General features: G+C 41.9%; 1 protein-coding gene across 3 annotated transcripts in view; it reads right to left on the bottom strand.

Annotated features, from left to right (window-relative positions):
- Nucleotides 1-9483: 9483 nt before the first annotated feature.
- The window catches only part of ZNF35 (zinc finger protein 35), a 51732-nt gene continuing 37478 nt past the window's right edge, over nucleotides 9484-23737 (bottom strand). For all 3 annotated transcript variants that reach the window (XM_026501531.4, XM_057311990.1, XM_026501532.4), the window contains exon 5: nucleotides 9484-22811. In XM_026501531.4, coding sequence (XP_026357316.1) covers nucleotides 21565-22811 — 1247 coding nt within the window. In that variant the 3' untranslated portion in view covers nucleotides 9484-21564. The remainder of the gene's footprint in view (nucleotides 22812-23737) is intronic.

Genomic DNA, 23737 nt, shown 5'->3' with positions numbered 1-23737 from the left:
TGACCACAGAGGTCACGTGTGGAGAGGGGAGGGTGGAGAAGGAGTGGAATGGTGGCAGTGGGAGCAGTGTGCTCAGCATCGGCATGAAAGGCAACCAGGCTGTTGAGAATAACTTTGAAGGCAGGCACAGGTGTAGAGAGTGAGGAGAGAAGGGAGCTGGCAAGGCAAACAAAACGAGGTTCTGAAGGATGAGAACAGGAGGCCTCTATCTCTTTCCTCTTTGTGGGGACTGAGATAAGAGCCCTAGATCAGGAGGATGGACTAAGAAGGGAGGAAAAAGCGATACTGGCACTTATGTTACTAGGAGGTATTGTGCTGAGCTCCATCTGTACTTACATAAGAGTTAATCTCTTCCTTCAGCACCTTGTACAATAATGTTGATGATACGAATAAAGACCTAGGACACACTCTGCAAGCACTCTAGGAATCACATAGCCAGGGGCTGATTAAAGAGATGCAGGCCCAAGGTGCCTTTTGAGCATCAGGGGCCCCAAGATAAGGACATGTTAGTCTGTGTTCCTCATGCATGTGTTGGAGGAGCAGGACCGTTATTCAGAAAGCACAGGCACTGCTTCTTCCAGGCGGCCATCGGTGCTCTTCCCTACAGCATAAGTACTGTGTTAGGGGCAGCCAGAAGCAATACTTTAATCTTCACACTCAAACCCAGCATCCTTTCACCTAGATGTCCAAAACCACAGTTTTTCTTAATAAAAATTTTTTATTATGTTATGTTAGCCACCATACAGTACACCCCAAGTTTTTGATGTAAAGTTCCATGATTCATTACTTGTGTATAACACCCAGTGCACCATACAATACATGCCCTCCTTACTACCCATCACCAGCCTATCCCATTCCTCCACCCCCCTCCCCTCTAAAGCCCTCAGTTTGTTTTCCCAGAGTCCATAGTCTCTCATGGTTCATTCCCCCTTCTGTTTACCCCCCTTTCTTCTTCCCTTCCTTCTTCTACCAATCTTTCTATTTCTTATGTTCCATAAGTGAGTGAAACCATATGATAATTGTGTTTCTCTACTTGACTTATTTCACTTAGCATAATCTCCTCCAGTCCCATCCATGTTGCTGCAGAGAAACAAAAGAAAAAATGAACTTGTGGACTTCATCAAGATAAAAACCTTCTGTACAGCCAAGGAAACAGTCAAAAAAACTAAGAGGCAGCCCACGGAATGGGAGAAGATATTTGCAAATGACACTACAGATAAAAGACTGGTATCCAAGATCTACAAAGAATGTCTCAAACTCAATATATGAGAAACAAATAATCAAATCAAAAAATGGGCAGTAGATATGAACAGACACTTTTCCAATGAAGAGATACAAATGGCTAACAGACACATGAAAAAATGTTCAAAATCATTAGCCATCAGGGAAATTCAAATCAAAACCACATTGAGATACCGCCTTACGCCAGTTAGAATGGCAAAAATAGACAAGGCATGAAACAACAATTGTTGGAGAGTATGTGGAGAAAGGGGATCCCTCTTACACTGTTGGTGGGAATGCAAGTTGGTACAGCTGCTTTGTAAAACAGGGTGGAGGTCCCTTAAAAAGTTGAAAATTGAGCTACCCTATGATCCAGCAATTGCACTACTGGGTATTTACCCCAAAGATACAGACATAGTGAAGAGAAGGGCCATATGCACCCCAATGTTCATAGCAGCATTGTCCACAATAGCTAAATTGCAGAGGGAGCCAAGATGCCCTTCAACAGGTGACTGGATTAAGAATATGTGGGTCCATATATACAATGGAATATTATTCAGCCACCAGAAAGAATGATTACCCAACATTTGCAGCAACATGGACGGGACTGGAGGAGTTTATGCTAAGTGAAATAAGTCAAGCAGAGAAAGACAACTACCATGTGGTTTCACTCATTTATGGAACATAAGAAATAGCTGGAAGATCAGGAGAAGGAAGGGAAGAATGAAAGGGGGGTAAACAGAAGGGGGAATAAACAGTGAGAGACTGTGGAGTCTGGGAAACAAACTGAGGGTTTCAGAGGGGAGGGGATGGGGGTTGGGATAGGCTGGTGATGGGTATTAAGGAGGGCACATATTGCATGGAGCACTGGGTGTTATACACAAATAATGAATTATGGAACACTACCTCAAAAACTAAGGATGTACTGTATGGTGGCTAACATAACATAATAAAAAATTATTATAATAAATAAAGAAATAAATAAAACTGGACCAGTTTCTTACAGTATATTCAAAAATAAACTCAAAATGTTTTAAATACATAAATGTAAAACCTAAGACCATACAAGTCTTAGAAAAAACATAGGCAGTAATTTCTTGACATTGGTCATATAAACATTTTTTTACATATGTTCCCTGAAGCAAGGGAAACAATGCAAAATTAAACTATTGGGACCGCACCAAAGTAAAAACCTTTGGCACAGTGAAGGAAACAGTTAAGAAAACAAAAAGATAATAATCCAGTCAAGAAATGGACAGAAGATGTAAATAGACACTTCTCCAAGGAAGTCATACAAATGGTCAACAGACACATGAAAAAATATTCCACATCACTTGTCATTAGGGAAATAAAAATCAAAACCACAATTAGATACCACCTTATCCCAGTTAGAATAGCTAAAATTAACAAAGAGTAAACAATAAATATTGGTGAGGATGTGGAGAAAGGGGAACCCTCTTACACTGTTGGTGGGAATGCAAGCTGGTACAGCTACTCTGAAAAACAGTATGGAGGTCCCTCAAGACATTAAAAATAGAGATATCCTATGACCCAGCAATTGCACTACTAGGTATTTACCCCAAAGATACAGACATAATGAAAAGAAGGGGCACATGCACCCCAATGTGCATAGCTGCAATTTCTGAAATAGCCAAACTGTGGAAAGAGCTGAGATGTCCTTCAATGGATGAAATGATAAAGAATATTGGTTCATACATACAATGGAATATTACTCAGCCATCATAAAAGGATGAAAACCTACCATTTACATTGACATGGATGGAATGGAGAGTATTATACTAAGTGAAATAAGTCAAGCAGAGAAAGACAATTATCATATGGTTTCACTCATATGTGGAACATAAGGAATAGTGCAGAGGACAATAGGGGGAGGGAAGGAAAACTGAACGGGAAGAAATCAGAGAGGAAGAGAAACCATATGAGACTCTTGATTCCAGGAAGAAAACTGAGGGTTGTGGAAAGGGAAGTAGGTGGGGGGATGAGGTACTGGGTGATGGGAATTAAAGAGGGCAGGTAATATGATGAGCTCTCGGTGTTATAGTCAACTAATGAATCAATGAACATTACCTCAAAAACTAATGATGTACTATACCTTGGCTAATTGAATTTAAATTAAAAAAATAAATTAACAAAAAAAGAAAAGAAAAGAAAGTACTTTACCAGCAAGGCTGTCATTCAGAATGGACAAAGAGATAAAGAGCTTCCAGGACTGGGAGAAACAGAAAGATTATGTGACCACCAAGCCAGCCCCTCAAGAAATGTTAAGGAGGTCTTATAAAAGAAGAAACACCCTAAGAGTAATGTAGACCAGAAATTATCAGAGACTCTCTACAGACAATGTAACAGGGACATTACAGGCAATCCGATGGCACTAAATTCATATCTTTCAATAGTTACTTTCAGTGTGAACAGGCTGAATGCTCACATCTAGAGACACAGGGTTTCAGATTGGATAAAAAAAATCAGGACCCATCCATATGCTGTCTACAAGAGACTAATTTTGAACCTAAAGAAACCTCTAGTTGCTTTCTCCCCACACTTGTTTCTCAGAGTTAAGTATATGGCACTATCCTTATGTTTTGACACACACTTCTGAAAATGCCTCTATCTTCATGAAATAAGATGTTAGTGGAAAGTCAGTTCCTCTACAGGGTTGTTTCTTTGAGTTCTGTATGTGGTACTTTTCTTATGCTTTCACATGCATTTTTGAAATGTTTCTATCTTCCATAAAGATGATGTTGTTTGAAAGACAGTTCACCTACTGTGTTATTTCTTCGAGTTACATATAGGGCACTTTCCTTACACTTTCCACTCATACATTTGAAAATGCTTCTCTCTTCATGAAACAAGATGTTAGTTGAAAGGATACATTCTAAGCAGACTTGTATCTCAGAGTTAAGTATATATGGTACTTTCCTTATGTTTTCAGACATGCTTTTGAAAATGCTTCTACCTCAGGAAAGACGATGTTAGTTGAAACACGGTTTCTCTACAGTATTCTTTCTTAGAGTTAAGTTTGTGGCACTTTTCCTTATGCTTCCACACATACATGTGTAAACTCGTCCATCTTCATGATACAAGAGGTTAGTGAAAGTTGCATTCTACACAGACTTGTTTCTCAGAGTTAAGTATATGGTACTTTCCTTATTCTTTCCAACACACTTTTGAAAATGCTTCTATCTTCAGGTAAGGAGAAATTAGTGGAAAGCCAGTTTCTCTAGTGTTGTTTATTAGATTTTAAGTATATGCCACTTGCCTTATGCTTCCACACATACATTTGTCAATGCTTCTATCTTCATGAAACAAGATATTAGTTAAAACTTGAATTCTATGTCTTTGATGTAGTGTAAATAAGGTGCACCTGCACCCCAATGTTCATAGCAGCAATGTCCACAATAACCAAACTGTGGAAGGAGCCGAGATGTCCTTCAACAGATGAATGGATAAAGAACATGTTGTTCATATATACAATGGAATATTACCCAGCCAACAGAAAGGATGAATACCTACCATTTGCGTTGACAGGGATGAACTGGAAGGGATTATGCCAAGTGAAATAAGTCAAGCTGAGAAAGACAATTATCATATGGTTTCACTCATATGTGGAACATAAGGAATATTGTGAAGGACCACAGAGGAAGGGAGGGAAAGCTGAATGGGAAGAAATCAGAGAGGGAGAGTAACCATGAAAGACTCTGGACTTTGGGAAATAAAATGAGGGTTACAAAAGGGAGGATGTGGGAGGGATGGGGTAACCAGGTGATGGGTATTAAGGAGGGCATGTGTCGTGATGATCACTGGGTGTTATACACACTAATGAATTGTTGAAGACTATATCAGAAACTAAAGATGGACTCTATGTTGGCTAACTGAACACAATTATATATATATTCATTCTTGATGGAGTGTAAAAAAAAAGTGTATCGGGCTTCCCGTTTGGCCTCAGGGAGAGCCTCCTTGTATGCCTGAGGTTTCAGCTTTTCAATACGGTCATGGTTGCCAGCCACATCCCAGGGGTCGCGAGTCACCCGGTTTCCTTCTTTGTTCTTGCCTGATTAGCCTGACACTGCCCAGGTGTCCAAAATCCATCTGATGCACACAACTAAGGTTTGGGTCTGGTCAGGGCCACACCCAGGGCCAGGGTTAGGGTTACAGTCCTGAAGACCAGAGGCCAATTTGATGGCAATGCAGAGTCCTACCGTGAGGGCTGAGGGTAGGGCTAGCATTAGGGTGAGGCTCAGTCTTTGCATTTGGCCTCAGGGGGATGCTCCTGGTGAGGCTGAGTTCCAGGCATTTGGCTAGAATCATGTTCTCCAGCAATATCTCTGGGTTCCAAGTGGCATGGGTTCTTTCTCTGTCCCTGACAGATGAGTCTGGCATAGATCAGGTGACTCAAATCCATTACACTCTCAGAACTAGGGTTCGGGCACAGTAGGCTCTTTTTATAGGCAGGACTAGTGTTAGGGCTATGGTCTGGTAGAGGGTAGGAGTCAATCTGATGGCAGTGTGGAGACTAGCCTTGAGGCCTGAATTGAGGGTGATATTTAGGGTGAAACTGAGGATTCGTGTTTGGTCATAGGGACGATGCACATTGTGGGGTGGAGGGTTAGGTTTTTGCTAGAAGTATGCTATTAGCTTCACTGCGGTGTTTCCCATGGTATGGCTTGCTTCTGTATTCTGTGGTATTTGTCGTGCACTAGTCTTGTGTCCCAAATCCAGTCATTCCTTGTGTTGCTGAGTTTCAGGTTTTTCGCTAGAATCATGTTCTCCAGTAGCAGGAGGCACGGTTTCCGTCTGTGTTCCTGATTGATGAGTCTTGCATCAGTCATGTGTACCAAATTGATTGTGCCCTAAGAACTTGTGCACGGACACATGACATTGCACAGCAAGGGCCAGGGTTAGGGTTCTGGTAGGGAGATAGTAGGAATCTATCTGATGGGAGTGTGGAGACCTACCCTGAGACCTGAGTTCAGGTTAAGCTCTAGAGTGAAGCTCAGGGTTAGGGTTTGGTTTCAAGGTTTTGGTACATTGTGGGGTGGAGTGTCAGGTCTTCGCTGGAACCATGCTATTAGTTTCACTGCTGTTGTTACCCATGGCATGGCTTGCTTCTGTCTTCTTGGGGGATTTGTCTTGCAGCAGTCGTGTGTCCCAAATTCCATCATTCCTCAGAATTACAACTGGGGCCTGGGCAGGGCCAGAGCCAAACCTATGGTAAGGGTGAAAAACCAGGAGAGTGTAGGCATCTAACCAGTGGAGGTGCATAGAAGTGCCCTGAGGGCTGAGTTGAGGGTTAGCAGTAGGTTGAGAATCTAGCTTCCCATTTGACTTCAGGGAGATGTTCCTAGTGTTCCTGAGGTTTTGGCTTTTCAGTACAATCATGGTCACCGGCCACAACCCAGGTGTTGCAAGTCTCCTGGTTTACTTCTTTGTTCTTGACTGATTAGCCTGGCACTGCCCACGTGTCCAGTCCATTGGACCCTCCCATCTCGGAATTGGGTTTGATTTGGGCCAGCTCTAGGGCTAGGATTAGGGTTATAGTCCTGAAGACGTTAAGCGTCAATCTGATGGCAGTGCCGAGTCCTATCCTGAGGGCTGAGTGGAGGGCTAGCATTAGGGTGAGTCTCGGTCTTCAGGTTTGGCCTCAGGGGGATGATCCTAGGGTTGTTGAGTTTCTGTTTTTTCCCTATGATCTTGTTCTCCAGCATCATCCCAGGATTGCAAGGGGTATGGTTTCCCATTGTGTTCCTGACTCAAGAGTCCGGTATCAGTCAGGTGACCCAATGTTTTGTGCTCCACCCCCCCCACCCATAACTTGGGTTCAAGTACAAAAAGTTGCACAGCCAGGGTTTGGGTTAGGGTTCTTTTCTGGGACATAGTAGGAGTCAATCTGATGGCAGTGTGGAGAACTGCTCTGAGGTCTGAGCTGAGCATGAGCTCTAGGGTGAAGCTCAGGGTTAAGTTTTGGTTTCAGGGACTAGGCACATTATGGGGTGGAGGCTTAGGTTTTTGCTAGAACCATGCTATTCGCTTCACTGTAGTGTTTCCCATGGCATGGCTTGCTTCTGTATTCTTGGGGTATTTGTCATGCACCAGTCTTGCGTCCCTAATCCAGTCATTCCTTAGAATTACTCTTTGGGGCCGGGTAGTGCCAGAACTAAGTTGAAGGTCTTGCCACAGTTCTCTTTCTTGTTGGGCCTCTGCTTTGATAATATTTGCCCAACTGTACAATGACTTTTGGTCTATGGCAATACTAATCTGTAAGCTGATCCTGGAACTTGCTGTTTTCAGTTAGCTTTTCCTCTCCAATGGTTGGGGACTGTACCACACTCTGGAACCCTCCTTCTTTTTTCACCCTGGGGATTCTAGGACCATGCTCTCCCACCTGGGATTCCCTCCCACTTCACTACCTGAACATCTTCCACACAGACTTCTAAAGGTTCCAATTTTGTGCTCCACTGCTTATAACACTTTCCATTACCCAACTTATAGAGGCTCCCTCTACCCATGGTTTATCTTCCAATATATCGCCTGGGATTCACTTCTCTGCACCTCCTACTTTGCAAAAAGTGGTAGCTTTTCTTCTTTTTTTAAGATTTTATTTATTTGAGAGAGAATGAGAGAGAGCATGGGAGAGGGGAGGCTCAGAGGGAGAAGCAGACTCCCTACTGAGCAGGGAGCCCAATGTGAGACTCAATCCCAGGACTTCAGGATCATTACCTGAGCCATAGGCAGTTGCTTAACCAACTGAGCCACCAAGGCACCCCAAGTGGTCACTTTTCTATTTGTAGAATTGCAGCAATTCTTTTATGAGATCTCTAGTTGATTGCATACCAATGTTCAGAATGATTTGATATCTAACTGAATTTCAGAGACCAGGTGAAATTAGGGCCCCTTACTCCTCCACCATCTTAACTCCTTCTGCCTGGTTTCCTTTTATACATTCCCATGCTGTCCTCCAACAGGAGCATGGCAGGCCTATGCAACCAGGAGCCTTTTAATGGCCACAATGTCTTTTCAAATCATTCATTTATCCCAGCCTCACACTCAGCTTGGAGGGAGTGAAGGGATGACTGATCTTCGGAGTGGTTAGGGTGACAGGTGAGAGGCACTGCCAGTCTAGAATGCCCTCCTACCTACTAGAAGGTTCGAGAGAATCATCTTGTCCCCAGTAATACAACCTGGTTCCTACCCCACCCACCCAAGGCCAGAGAAATCAGCTTGGGCAGGCTCAGGTCTTAAAAGAAACTGCCCTTGCTCTGGGCTGAGCCTCTCCTTTCCCAACCCCCAATCCCCAACCCCCCACACCACCCCATCTGTCCCCTTTCCTTACCCACCACTTCCTCCACATCTCTGCTCTTCCCATCCATTGATGATTCTCCCCCAGCTGGCCCTGGCCCCATTCCCAACACTCCCTCCATCCCCCACCTCAGTTGAAGACTACTCTGTTCCCTCACTGACCTCAGGCTGCAGTCCCCACTTCACTTCCTCTTCCAACACGCCCCTGCCTGCACAGAACTGGGTCCTCCCTCTCCCTTGCCCATGAATGTGGCCTCTTCTCCCCCACCCCCAGCTCTTCTTTCCCATGTCGCCCCCTCCCATTATTCCTGCCCTCTATTAACCAGAGTGCAAGCGGTGTGGCATCGATGGGCCCAGCGCAGACCTTGGCTGATCTCAAGCTGGGTTGCTGGAGTTTACCCACCGCCCCCCCACCCACACACTGGGAAGGAGGTACATGGATGCAGGCTTTCACCCAGCAGTTCAGGGAAGACAGGAGCTGTCTTCATCTTTGTGGTTCTGCAGATTGATTCCTCCTGCTGGGACCAGAGGAAAAGGGGTGGGCAGTGGGACTAGGATCCAATTCAGTTGTTACTCCAAAATGAATTTCAAATGGGGGCGCCTGGGTGGTGCACCTGTTAAGCGTCTGCCTTCAGCTCAGGGCGTGATCCCTGCGTTCTGGGATCGAGTCCCACATCAGGCTCCTCCGCTATGAGCCTGCTTCTTCCTCTCCCACTCCCCCTGCTTGTGTTCCCTCTCTCGCTGGCTGTCTCTATCTCTGTCAAATAAATAAATAAAATATTTAAAAAAAATGAATTTCAAATGGACCTAAATCAAAGGACTAGGCGAAATTATGGGAGAATGTGTAATTTGAAGAGGGAGAAGTCTTGGACTTGACTTTAAAACTGAAATACCCAAACATTAAAAATTAAAGAAGTGTAAACTAGGGAATATTTGCAACACATATGGCAGATAAATAATTTCTTTACTACAGAGTCCATACAAACCAATTCTTTTTTAAAATTATTAACATATAATGTATTGTTTCAGGGGTACACGCCTGTGATTTATCAGTCTTACACAACACACAGCACTCACAACACATACCCTGCTGAATGTCCATCACCCAGCTACCCCATCCCCCCACCTCCTCCCCTCCAGCAACCTCAGTTTGCTTTCTAAGATTAAGAGTCTCTTACGGTTTGTCTCCCTCTCTGGTTTCATCTTGTTTCATTTTTTTTCCTCTCTTCCCCTATGATCCTCTGCCTTGTTTCTTAAATTCCACATATCAGTGAGATCATGTGATAACTGTCTTTCTCTGATTGACTTATTTCACCCAGCATCATACCATCTAGTTCCATCCACGTCATTGGAAATGGCAAGATTCTATTTCTTGATGGCTGCATAATATTCCATTGTGTGTGTGTGTGTGTGTGTGTGTGTGTGTGTGTGTGTGTGTATCACATCTTCTTTATCCATTCATCTTTTCAATGGACATCTGGGCTCTTTCCATAGTTTGGCCATTATGGACATCGCTGCTATAAACATTGGGATGCAGGTGCCCCGTTGGATCACTACATTTGTATCTTTGGGGTAAATACCCAGTAATGCAATTGCTGGGTCATAGGGTAGCTCTATTTTCAATGTTTTGAGGAAACTCCATATTGTTTTCCAAAGTGGCTGTACCAGCTTGCAGTCCCACCAACAGTTTAAGAGGGTTCCCCTTTCTCCACATCCTTGCCAGCATTTGCTGTTTCCTGTTTTGTTAATTTTAGCCATTCTGACTGGTATAAGGTGGTGTCTCATTGTGGTTTTGATTCGTATTTCACTGATGCCAAGTGATGTTGGGCACTTTTTCATGTGCCTGTTGGCCATTTGGATCTTCTTTAGAGAAATGTCTGTTCGTGTCTTCTGACCATTTCTTGATTGGATTGTTTGTTCTGTGGGTGTTGAGTTTGAAAAGTTCTTTACAGATTTTGGATACTAGCCCTTTATCTGATATGTCATTTGCAAATATCTTCTCCCATTCTGTTGGCTGTCTTTTGGTTTTGTTGACTGTTTCCTTTGTTGTACAAAAGGTTTTTATCTTAATGAAGTCTCAAAAGTTCATTTTTGCCTTTGTTTCCCTTGCCTTTGGAGACGTGTCTAGCAAGAAGTTGCTGTGGCCAAGGTTGAAGAGGTTGCTGTCTGTGTTCTCCTCAAGGATTTTGATGGATTCCTGTCTCACATTTAGCTCTCTCATCCATTTTGAGTCTATTTTTGTGTATAGTGTAAGGAAATAGTCCAGTTTCATTCTTCTGCATTTGGCTGTCCAATTTTCCCAACACCATTTGTTGAAGAGACTGTCTTTTTTTTCCTCCATTGGATATTCTTTCCTGATTTGTCAAAGATTAGTTGACCATAGAGTTGAGGGTCCATTTCTGAGTTCTCTATTCTGTTCCATTGATCTATGTGTCTGTTTGTGTGCCATTACCATACTGTCTTGATGATTACAGCTTTTAATAGAGCTTGAAGTCCAGAATTGTGATGCCACCAGCTTTGGTTTTCTTTTTCAACATCACTTTAGTTATTCAGGGTCTTTTCTGGTCCATATAAATTTTAGGATTATTTGTTCCAGTTCTGTGAAAAAAGCTGATGGTAGTTTGAGAGGGATTGTGCTGAATGTGTAGATTGCTTTAGGTAGCATAGACATTTTAATAAGATTGGTTCTTCCAATCTATGAGCATGGAACATTTTCCCATTTCATTTGTGTCTTCCTCAATTTCATGAGTTGTCTATCAGTTTCTGAGTGAGACCTTTTGCCTCTTTGGTTAGATTTGTTCCTAGGTATCTTATGATTTGGGGTGCAATTATAAATGGGATTGACTCCTTAATTTCTCTTTCTTCTGTCTCATTGCTAGTGTATAGAAATGCAACTGATTTCTGTGCATTGATTTTATATCCTTCCACTTTGCTGAATTCCTATATGAGTTCCAGGAATTTTGGGGTGGAGTCTTTTGGGTTTTCCACATAAAGTATCATATCATCTGCAAAGAGTGAGAGTTTGACTTCTTTGCCAATTTGGATGCCTTTTATTTCTTTTTGTTGTCTGATTGCTAAGGCTAGGACTTCTAGTACTATGTTGAACAGCAGTGGTGAGAGTGGACATCCCTGCTGTGTTCCTGACCTTAGGGGAAAAGCTCTGTTTTTCCCCATTGAGAATGATATTCATAGATGGCTTTTATGATACTGAGGTATGTACCCTCTATCCTTACACTGTGAAGTTTTAATCAAGAAAGGATGCTGCACTCATACAAACCAATTCTTAAAAGGACCAACAACCAACAGAAAACTGCTAAAGAACATGAACAAGCAAATGATGAAAAAAGAAACACACAACTTTGTAAACACCTGACACAATATCCAGTTTCCCTCGTAACTGAACACAAAATAAAACATGAGAGAATTTTTCACTTATCAGACCAGAAAACAATAGTTTTATAGAAGACTCATGGAAATGGGCATTTTCATACACATAGTGGGAACTGCATTTGCAATTTCTATCAAAATACCAAATGTACCTACCCTTTATCAACTTATCCTGCAAAGTCGCACACACAAGATAGCATGCTGGGCTATTCAGCATGGCATTGTTTATAAAACAAAAGATAGAAAAGATCCTATATGCCCAACAACAGGACACTGCTACATGAATCATGGTACATCTATACAATTCACTATCACATGGCAAAGAAAAGAATGAGGTAGATCTTATAGGCTAAAATAGAACCATCTCCAAGACACACTACATGAGGGGAAAAAAAAGGTATAGATAGTGCATATCCTAAACTCCTGTGAGTGTGTTTTAAAGGGGGATACATAAGACTGTAAATGCACAGACTCTCTCTGGAAGGATCAAGAAATTTGCAACAGTTATTTCCAGGGTACTCCTAACCTGGGGTACTCTGGGCTAGGAGGAAGACTTACTCTTCATTGTTTCCTTTTATAACTTTTGATGAGAAGGGTCTCTGGAGGGACATTGAGAAAGTAGCTTGGGAGAAAGGGGCACAGGTTTCGGCCTCAGAGTTATTCTAATACTGTGAATACTGCCCTTGAAAACGGGGATTATAAAAGAACTTCCCTCCTCAGGTGAGGCCTAAATGAAATAAAGAACATTTGGCATTTAGTCTCCCACACAGGAACCCCTCAACGAATGGGGTGGTCACAATCTTGCTACTAGCCTGCTAGGACTTAGGTTTGCTTCTCCCAAACCCCACCCAACCACCACATAAGTATTGACCACTGTTAACACAGGGTGGCTCCAGAGAGGCACAAAGAAACCAGGGCTTCTCTCTCATGGGCCAGGACCCATTTGTCACAAGTCATGTTTCACCAGGGTGTGGAGGCTGATTTCTGGCTTGGGGATTTGTTGCTTGATCTTTCATGCCCCTAAGACCTGCTCATTCTATCTGTCCCTTCTCTTCTGGCCCCCTGACACTGCCTGGGTCAGAATCTCCCTTGTAGTCTGACAAAAGCTATCTCTACGTCTCCAGGATTCATTTCTCCCCTCACCAGCCTAGCCTCCACACTCCAGCCACAACTATATGTCACAATCAGTATGGTTACATATATTCCCTGACTGAACTCTGTTCACCATTAGGTCATTGGTAACCAGTCCCTTCTTCTGCTGCTCCCAACTACCACACTCCCCGAAATTATCTCATCACTCTGTATGTCCATGATCTTGTTTTTTATTAGCTTTTCCCCTCCTGATCATGAAAGTAATTGAGGCATATTGTAGAAAATATAGACAAAGCAGTAAAATTTAACCACTAATCACCCCATGTACTTATTGTCTTTCAGTCTTTTCTATGCATGTATATTTAAGAAAACTGGGCTATCTGTACCCACCATTTAATTTTGTACTTAGCATTGTTCATTTAATATTGGGAATATTTTATATCACTGAATATCCTTTAAATTATTATTTTAGTGGTTGCATAATATTCTATCATAATTTAATCATTCCCCTATCATTAGTCACTTGGATTGTTTTCTTTCTTTCTTTTTTAAAAACAGTACCACTGGCAAGTACATAAATCACTGTCAAAATATTCATTTTTAGGGTAGCTAAGGTAGTACTATATCAAACCATACCAACATTGTTTTTTTAAATGTTTTAACTTCCCCTAAAATGATAATGAATTATTATAATGACTTAAAATGTATAAATAATAATGTGATAAGGGGAACAAATCTCTGTAAGATGGAAAATGGATGAAGTGGTAACTGAGAAAGTTGCATGGAGGGAATAACAGCTTGAAACACTTGCTGAGGGCAATACAATGGAAGGAAGTAGCTGACATACCCTGCCAAATCACAAAGCAACTCGGGACTTGGAAACACCAGGTATATTAAGGGTGGGAGGGAAAAGTAAGGCTAAAAATATGGGCATTAACCAAAAGTTTATAACAACACGTGATTTTCTTCTCTCCCACTGCTACAGAACCACTCATGGCATCCAAACCCCAGACAAAAACATCAGAGGATTTCCTGCTAAAGAAGCATATGAGCCACAGACAAAAGATCTCAGCATTCTGGCACTTAGAGGTTTCCAGGGAAAGAGCTTGCTCCCTACCAAGTACTCTAGAAGGAAGCCTCTTAACTGAGCAAATCCCACTCCCACATACAGAGGTCTCAATTGGACTTTTGATAAACACACAGAGACTTATTTGTATATGTCAGTAAGAATCACAACATATTTGAGGAAAGTCTCCAATGAGAATAAACAAAGACAAAAAAGGACCCAGGGGCAAGGGCATGAAGGGGTGAGATATCAGGTTACAGAGAAACCTTTAAGAAAATGTATCTCTAAAATGAGAAAAGAATACTACAAAAAAGAACAAACGGGGGAAAGGGGCTTTTTAGAAATTATTGCCAAAATAAGAAATTCACTAGACAGGCTGAAAAATAACGAATGTATTTTCCCTGAAAATAGCACAAAACAAGGACATGGTAGTAACACAGAAAGTAGTTGAGGATCAAACCACAAGGTTCAACATTTGATTGACAGGAATTCCAGAAAGAGTAAAACCAGAAAAAAAAAATATATGGAATTACTCAGCCATCAGAAAAGATGATTACCTAACAATTGCATCAACATGGATGGAACTAGAGGAGATTATACTAAGTGAAATAAGTCAAGCAGAGAAAGGCAATTATCATATGGTTTCACTTATTTGTGGAACATAAGGAACAGCATGAAGGACATTAGAAGGAAGGGAAGAGTGAATGGGGGGGAATCAGAGATGAACCATGACAGACTATGGACTCCCGGAAATAAACCGAGGTTTTAGAGGAGAGGGGGGTGGGGGGATGCATTAGCCCAGTGATGGGTATTAAGGAGGGCATGTATTGCATGGAGCACTGGGTGTTATATGCAAACAATGACTCATGGAACACTACAACAAAAACTAATGATGTACTGTATGGTGACTAACATAGCAATTAATTTACATATATATGGAAAGGGAGGAATTATCACATAACACAAGAAAATTTCCAAAAATAAAAGTAACTTGAGTCACTAGATTGAAAAATTCCACTGAGTACACTGGGGAATCGAGTGCACCAAGAATAAAGAGGAGACTTTAAAAGCTTCCAGGCATGGGAGTATGGGGACAGATCACAGTAATGCAAGCAGTATTTATTGATTATCAAAGAAATAAGAATCAGACTGGAGGGACGCCTGGGTGGTTCAGTTGGTGAAGCAGCTGCCTTCTGCTCAGGTCATGATCCCAGGATCCAGGAATCAAGTCCCATATCGGGCTCCTTGTTCAGCCAGGAGCCTGCTTCTCCCTCTGCCTGCTGCTGCCCATTTGTGCTCTCTCTCTCTCTATGATAAATAAATATATAAAATCTTAAAAAAATCAGATTGGAACCAGGCATCTACGAATTCTGGGGAAATTTTTTCAATGCAGAATTTCAGAGCCAGTCAAAGTACCAATCAAGCTTGAGGACAGAAAAAGTTGTTTTTTGATATATAAGCTCTCAATAATTTTGTCTTCCATATACTCTTTCTTGACAAGTGACTTGAAGATGTGCTACAGTGAAATGAGGGAGTTAATGAAAAAAGAGCAACATGTACAATTCGGGACACAACGAAGTCCTGTATAACAACAAAACAGTGGGCAGGAAAACATCAAGGACAGACCAGAACAGGAAGCTAGAGATCCCTTGAAGAGAAAAAAAGGGACTCAACAGAGTATCTAACTGGATGGAGAATCTGAAAATCACTCAGGGTGTGCTAAAAGCAACCAGTACAAGGGGAAAAGAAAGGCAACTAAAAACTCCAGTAAAAACAAAATGCAGTGTGTGTGTGTGTGTGTGTGTGTGTGTGTGTGTGTATTATCATAGTAAGCTACTTAGATCTGCAATATTTGCATGGTCATATTAACATTCATGCTGTTTATTTTCAACTTTTAGAACAAATCAATAAACAAAGCATAAAAGACTGTGGTTACAGAATAGAGTTCAAGAATCAGACTTGACATTGTCAGAGGCAGAAAGGTGGAAAGGGAGAAAGAAATGGCAGGGTATATCCCGTATATTAAAATACAGAATAAAATACTGTTTATAGTTAATACAAAAAAACTAAATATGGAAATATAATAATGTATTTTTTCCTGATTATAAAATTCTTGTTCCTTATAGAAAATGTGGAACTGATTTAAAGAGAAAAAAATGACTTTTTGTCACCCGTTATTCTATAATCTATAGGACCAGATTTGAGCCTAAGTTCTGCAATTTACCATCTGCATGGCTGTGAATATGTTACTTAACCACTTACAACATTTTCTTATATTTCCTTCAGGTAATTTATCTATTACTTTTTAACAGTATATAGCATATGAAACATTATATGTGAACTGTACTAAACACACAATTATGAATTCTTTTTTTTTTCACTTTAAAGCATAAAGTAGAACACAAGCAGGGGGAGTGGGAGAGGAAGAAGCAGGCTCCCAGCAGAGGAGCCTGAGGTGGGACTCGATCCCAGGACGCTGGGATCACACCCTGAGCCGAAGGCAGACACTTAACGACTGGGCCACCCATGAGATAGGCTGGTGATGGGTAGTAAGGAGGGCATGTATTGCATGGTGCACTGGGTGTTATACGCAACTAATGAATCATGGAACTTTACATCAAAAACCAGGGATGTACTGTATGGTGACTAACATAATAAAAATATTATAAAAAAGAAAAAAATAAACATGATGTTTTCTGAAAAAAAAACATATTATAAAAAAAATAAACACATCGACTCTCAAAAAAAAAAATAAAGCATAAAGTGGATAGATACCATAGGTTCTTCCATACTTCTAAATATATACTTGCTAAAGGGCAGTCAGAGGGTTCCCAAAGATGAGACTGGAATCAAACCTTAAAAGAAATCTAAAGCTAGGCAAAGTGGACAGGGGCAGATAAGAAGTGGTGGTACTAAGTTCCCGGGACAGTGTGAGCAAAGGCACAGAGAAAAGCAAGCACATATCTCCAGGCTACAGTAAAAAGTACATGGAAAGTGGAGAGATTAGGTTGGAAAGAGACTATGAAAACCTTAATAAATCAAGTCAACGGGTCCAGACAGGTTTCCTATGAAACATCAGAAGGATTTGGTAGGCCTTGTTTGCCTTTGCACTCCTGGAACCAGCACCATGTTTGTCACAAAGAGACTGAAAAGTACATTGTAGCAAAAGAATGATACACAGAAAGCCAGAAATACCTCCTGGGTTTCCAGTTTGGGTGCTGGATAATGCTGTCATTTGCTTAAGGAAGGAATCCAAGAAAAGCAAGATTTAGAAGGTTGTGTTTGGGCAACATCCAGAACTTCTGACCTCATTTTTTAAAAATGCCGCTGGCAATTATGTAGTGAATCACCAGGTGTGACTTTAAGCCTTAGAGGATTCAAGAACTGGCCTCAGGGAGCCTATATGCCCCCACAAATGAGCAAAAAACTGAATGTGCTACCTGCATTTCTTTGGAAAAGGATCTACAACTTCCATTAGTTCCTCAAAGGGGCTGTGAGCTCAGAAAGATTGAACACACTGGATGGAGGAGTGAGCAAAGTGACATGTGAAAGGACAACTGCCTTGGCAAGGGAGGGAGGGGACCCAGAACACTGAATAAGATTAGATTAGCTTTGCCCAAAGACCTCTTCCTGAGCTTGGAGGAATCCAGTGGGGGGTGTGTGGGTGTATGTGTGTGTGCGTGTGTGTGAATGATGAGTCTCTCCTGTGCCTCCCAAAGTACAAGATTTTATTATCACTTTCACATCACTGTGCTCCCCTTAATACACAACTGTTGCACTCTCTTGAGACTTCTTGGCTCTAGTTTAAATACCCATCAATTGGCCTGGCTCTTTGACAGCTAAAACTCTGATAGTTCTTGGCAACTTAACAGGGTTTGACATCAGGGAAATTCAAATCAAAACCACACTGAGATACCACCCTATACCAGTTAGAATGGCAAAAATTGACAAGGCAAGAAACAACAAATGTTGGAGAGGATGTGGAGAAAGGGGAACCCTCTTACAGTTGGTGGGGATGCAAGCTGGTACAGCCACTTTGGAAAACAGTGTGGAGCTTCCTCAACAAGTTAAAAATAGAGCTATTCTATGACCCAGCAATTGCACTACTGGATATTTACCCCAAAGATACAGATGTAGTCAAAAGAAGGACCATATTCACCCCAATGTTCATAGCAGCAATGTCCACAATAGCCAAGCTGTGGAAGTAGCAGAGATGCCCTTCAACAGATGAATGGATAAAGATGATGTGGTCCATATATACATAAAAGACTATGGACTCCGGGAAACAAACTGAGGGTTTTAAAGGGGAGGGGGGTGGGGGAATGGGCTAGCCCAGTGACGGGTATTACAGAGCATATTGCATGGAACACGGTGTTACATGCAATTAACGAATCATGGAACACTACATCAAAAGCTAATTATGTACTGTACGGTGACCAACATAACATAATTAAACAAACAAACAAACAAACAAACAGGGCTTGAGCTCCCACCTGCTTCTAGAAATAACAGCCAACGGAGAAAGAAGTTGACCTCTAGGAAAAGGAAAACCTAAGCCAACGGTGACAACTAGTAGTAGTCACTTCTCATCTACCTGAAACCATACAGAAAAAGGAGAGCAGTAATTTATTTTGAGAGCTGGAAATGCATTGGAAGTAAGAGTTGTTAGTTGGGTAAGGATCTGGTCTGTCTGGTAATCCACTAGGCTCACATGATTTGTGCAGGATTGGAGGTCCTGAACCTGGGTGCAGGTTTATGGAAACCAAGACCTGGAGACGAAATACAGTAGAAATGTAAAAAGTCATTTTGTTGAATGAGGAATATAAAAGTATGATGTATAAAACTTGGTTCGCTCATATATATACAGTATTTGGTATATTCACTTAAACAGAAATAAAGTTAGGGCACAGAACCCTTATAGCCAAGGTACAGGACATCCAATACAGCCAATGTGGTTAGCATCCTGTTTTGCTGAAACCACAGAGCACTCTGCATATCCACATCTTTATATAGGGCTTCCCCACTCCACCTTTGATCACTTGCATTTGTGGCCTGTAGACTTGACTGCAGTGGCCATTACCTTGGTTACATATTGGGTTCCCCTTCAGAACTGGGGGGAAAAAAGTTGGCCCTGGGAATGAAAAAAAATTTTAAGTGCACTAGGTGATTCTAAGATGCAGCCAAGTGAACACCACTGTTTCACTGCAAGGTTGGGTCAGTGATTCCCAAGTCTAGCTTTACATCACAATTACCTGGGTAGCCTTTTCTGAACTATCAACAGCAATCTTGAGCCAGGAAACCACAATCACCCATGACAAGCATTCAAATAGGAGGATGAACATACAATGTGAAGCTAAAAGAATTAACCTGTCCTAAGGATCCTAACCCAGCAGGTAACATTCAGGAAAATATACTTTTGGTCTCTTGACAGGTCCAGGTCACAGATTTATCCCGTCTTCACCTGCTTTCCCTCTCTTCTGGGATTCCTGATCCTGCAGGGGGGAAAACCTAAGCTTGTTCCTCAGCAGACACGGGGTTTTATATTTGGGTTTCTCCACTCCCAGCTGGGGGACAGGAACAGTCACTTTCAAGGTTCAAATGAGTACACGAGCATTTTTGGTTCTCACTTTTGAATCCTATTAGTTTCTTAGAATTGTGTCTGTATGATTTAGAGTGCAAACTGGGAAAAGGTGGTGCACATGCTTGGATGAAAGACCCTGGTTGAAGGGGAGGAGAAAGAGGAAATAAGCTTTCTTGTTTATGCCTTCTGTACATAAAAGTGCTCTGTAAAATACAAAACAAATGAGCCAGCAAGAGTCCCAATGGCGGGACTTCTACATGAGAGTTGAACCCGATAGCTTATCACCAGGTAGGGCATTTATGATATGCTCTTGCTTGCTGAGTGGGGTGAAGAGACAGACCCAGAACTTGGGAGACTCAAATTCCAGTCTCAGATTTGCTGCTTACTGGTCACACTGCCTAAGGCACATCATAAAATCTGTCACCTCAGCTTCCTCACCTGAAAATGAGGCCATATACCCCTTTCTCAGGCTTTCCACAGATCTGGGTGGGGATTATTGGTGGTTAGACACAGCACGGCAGAACAGAAAACCTGGATTTAAGTCCTGGATTTGAATGTAGGCTGTTCTTTGTTGTCTGACCACTCTCAGCTAACTGGGACAAACACTTCTTTCAGTGTTCAAAGGAATAAAGGATCTATGTGAAAGCATAAGACAAGTGCTAGGGATTATGATTCTACACATGAAGGTGTATAAACAAAGAATTAAGTTCTATATTAAATACAAGGCAATATTACATAGCTCTACCTATTGCATAGTTTTATAAATTATTTTTTTCCAGGAATAAAGGCTCAATGGTAACAAAGGTTATCTTACCTTAGCCAGTTTCTTCATCTTTCTAAGTTTTCACATTCCAATACCTTTGAACTTCTCCAAAAAAATAAATAAATAAATAAATAAAGACCTTAGAAGTCCCACTCTGCCTCTCCTTCCCTCTTTGGTCCTCTCAAAATTAGGACTTCATTATTTCTTCTAAAGACCAGCCAAAAAGTGAGAATGACACCCAAACTGAGTCCCCTGGCTGGGCCTGAGCAGAATGAGCATAGAAAATGTGGGCACGCCTATCAGCAAGCTTTATTCTTTGACTCCTCTATCTGGGAAGGGGACTGTTAGAGGCATCTCACTCCAATGGACTGCAATGGAAGCTAGGGCGACTTGGAGAGTTGTTGATGTTAGCAAATGAATACTGTCTGGTAGCATTTTGGCCCCAGTGTTTTGTCTCCGTCAATCCTCAAGTGCTTGGCCACAGACTGCAGAATGGAAGACTCATGAGACGTCCCCAGAGCTTTACATACCAAGGTTCATGAGGTATAGACAATTAAGAGAAACAGCTGTTTCCTCCTTCTATCCATTTTAGGAACAGCAGATAATGTTTTGTTTTTTTCTTTTAATGTTTAAATTGCCTAAGAAATGGAAAGCTTATAAATGTTCACAGGTGAGTTGGTGAATTGCTACCCCAAGTAGTTTCCCTAACTAGTCATTAGTTCTTAACCCAAAATTAGAGTACAAGATTCAAAGCCCCAGAATTCCACCAAGCAGACCTATACCAATAACCTGCCTGTTGCTCAAGAAATGGTGAGTTTTAAAAAACAAGATTAAAATACCTTTCCTCAAATAGGATGGTTATCACTTAGATTTGCATGACCCATTTCTAAGAAAGCCACATTCCATTTCAAACATGATGACCACTGAGGGTACAGTTAAGAACACAGTCCTTGTCTTTAGGCGCTTAGCTTTCACTCAAGTCAGCCTCTGAGATGCTTATGTTCTGGGATGCACTCCTGAAAACTGTTACTTTTAAGAACATGGTTGGCCTCATTTTTACTGAGGTAAAAAACAGCAAAGATGTGTTCAATTAGGGTGTAGTGGATTATGATTAATGCCTGGAGTAACAAGTACTTGTTACTCCACAAGATGGGTTCTGTGGTGTCGCATGAGGTGCGAGTTAGAAATGAAAGCCGCACCGCACTTGGCACACTCATAGGGCTTCTCCCCAGTGTGGGTTCTCTGGTGCACAGTGAGGCTCGACCGCTGCCGGAAGGCCTTGCCACACTCATTGCATGTGTAAGGCTTTTCCCCATTATGAATTCTCTGATGAATAAGCAGGTATGAGCTACACGTGAAGGCCTTCCCACACTCGTTACACACATAAGGAAGATCTCCACTGTGAATCCTCTGATGCACAATAAGGCAAGACAGCTGACTGAAGGCTTTTCCACACTCACTGCAATCATAAGGTTTCTCCGCAGTGTGAATTCTCTGGTGCACAATAAGGTGTGAAAAACAACTAAAGGCTTTTCCACACTCTTTACACTCATATGGCTTTTCACCAGTATGGCTTCGTTGATGTACGATAAGATTTGCACTCTGGGTGAAGGCTTTGCCACAATCGTTACAGGCAAAGGGCTTCTCCCCAGTGTGGATCCTCTGGTGGACAATGAGGTTTGAGCTCCGAGTAAATGTTTTCCCACACTCATTACATTCATAGCATTTTTCTGTAATGTGAACTTTCTGGTGTCGGGCAAGTTGTGAGCTATAACTGAAGGCTTTCTCACATTCACTGCACTTAAAGGTTTTTTCTAAAGAGTGGATTTTTTGATGTACGGTCAAATTTGAACTCTGAGTGAAGGCTTTCCCACATTTTGAACAAACATATGGTTTCTGTCCAGTGTGGATTCGCTGATGTACAACAAGGTTTGCACTCTGAATGAAGGCTTTCCCACACTCGTGACATTCGAAGGGCTTCTCCCCTGTGTGGATTCGCTGATGCACTACGAGGTTTGCACTCTGACTAAAGCCTTTCCCACACACACTACATGTAAAAGGTTTCTGTCCAGGCTGGCTTTTCTGATTTTTAACAGAGCTAGAACTAAGGCTATATCTTTCCCCAGATTTCTGACATTTCTGATCTTCCTCTACTTTGAAGCTTTCAGGTACAAGACAGTCCTTCACTGTCACATGTCTGAAATCTTTCTTTTCCCTCTTAATTCTCTGCCTCTTTAACATGTTCCCTTTTACACAGGCTTCTCCTAACTCAAGTCCTTGAGGATTAACTTTCTGGATTCTTCCTGATTTTATGAACGGTTTTTCTGCTTCATCACATATCTCAGTTTTTGGAACCAGTAACTGTGGGTTCTTAGTTTCAGCACCTGAAACAACAAACAAAGTACAGATGTCAGCTTATTCTGGCCTAGAAAAAGAACAGGATCAAGTGATAAATGTCAGGAAGTATGTGACTTCAGTGTACATAAAATGGCTTCATCAAAGGAAAGAATTCCCCCCGTGTGTCATCTCTCTCCCCCACACCCAGAGCAGAATCCACTGATTCATGGTCTTTCCAGCACTTCCATTTACCTCCATTAGACATCCAGCCCACTGCCTCATGCCAGGAAAACCATCTTCAGACAGCTCTCCTGGTTGTGTGATGAATGATGTTACAATTAAGACCAGTTATGAAGGACACCAATCTCTCCCCAGGCTTGCCTCCTTACCTTGGCCACTTAGTGTGGATTTGCTTACAACCCACCAATTAATTAGGGAGATTTTGTCCCTGGAAATGAAGATCTATACAACTTAGACTTTTGTGTATAAGGAAGCTGGATATCAAAGAAAGGATAAGAAAGGGTCACAGTGGATGCCAAAAGGACCAGAGCGACTAAGAGTGCCTGAAAATTGAGAGGCTATGCCGCATAGAGGTTAAGAACATGGACTGTGGAGCCAGACTGCTTGGTTTCAAATACCTGCTCTGCCACTTACCAGCTGCATGACTTTCGGCTAGTAACTTAACTTCTCTGTGCCTCAGTTTCCTTATCTACAAAACAGGGACAATAACAGTATCTATCCCATAAAACCATGAGAAGATTAACTGAGTTACTCTATAGTAACACCTGAGAACAGCCTTGGAGCACAGGAAGTGGCTCTGTGAGGGTCTGCAGTCACTTTGAGCTGGACAACTAGTGCTGTGGGTCCATGTGTTAAGGCCCAGGAGCAAAGATGAACCTTAGGGCATAGGAGCTGTTATGGTGATAGATGGCAACCCTAGAAGGGACTGAAGAATATGAACAGAGTAAACAGC

The sequence above is a fragment of the Ursus arctos genome, unplaced genomic scaffold (assembly GCF_023065955.2).
Source record: "Ursus arctos isolate Adak ecotype North America unplaced genomic scaffold, UrsArc2.0 scaffold_14, whole genome shotgun sequence".
Lineage (NCBI taxonomy): Eukaryota > Metazoa > Chordata > Mammalia > Carnivora > Ursidae > Ursus > Ursus arctos.
This window is presented reverse-complemented; position numbering and strand designations above follow the sequence as displayed.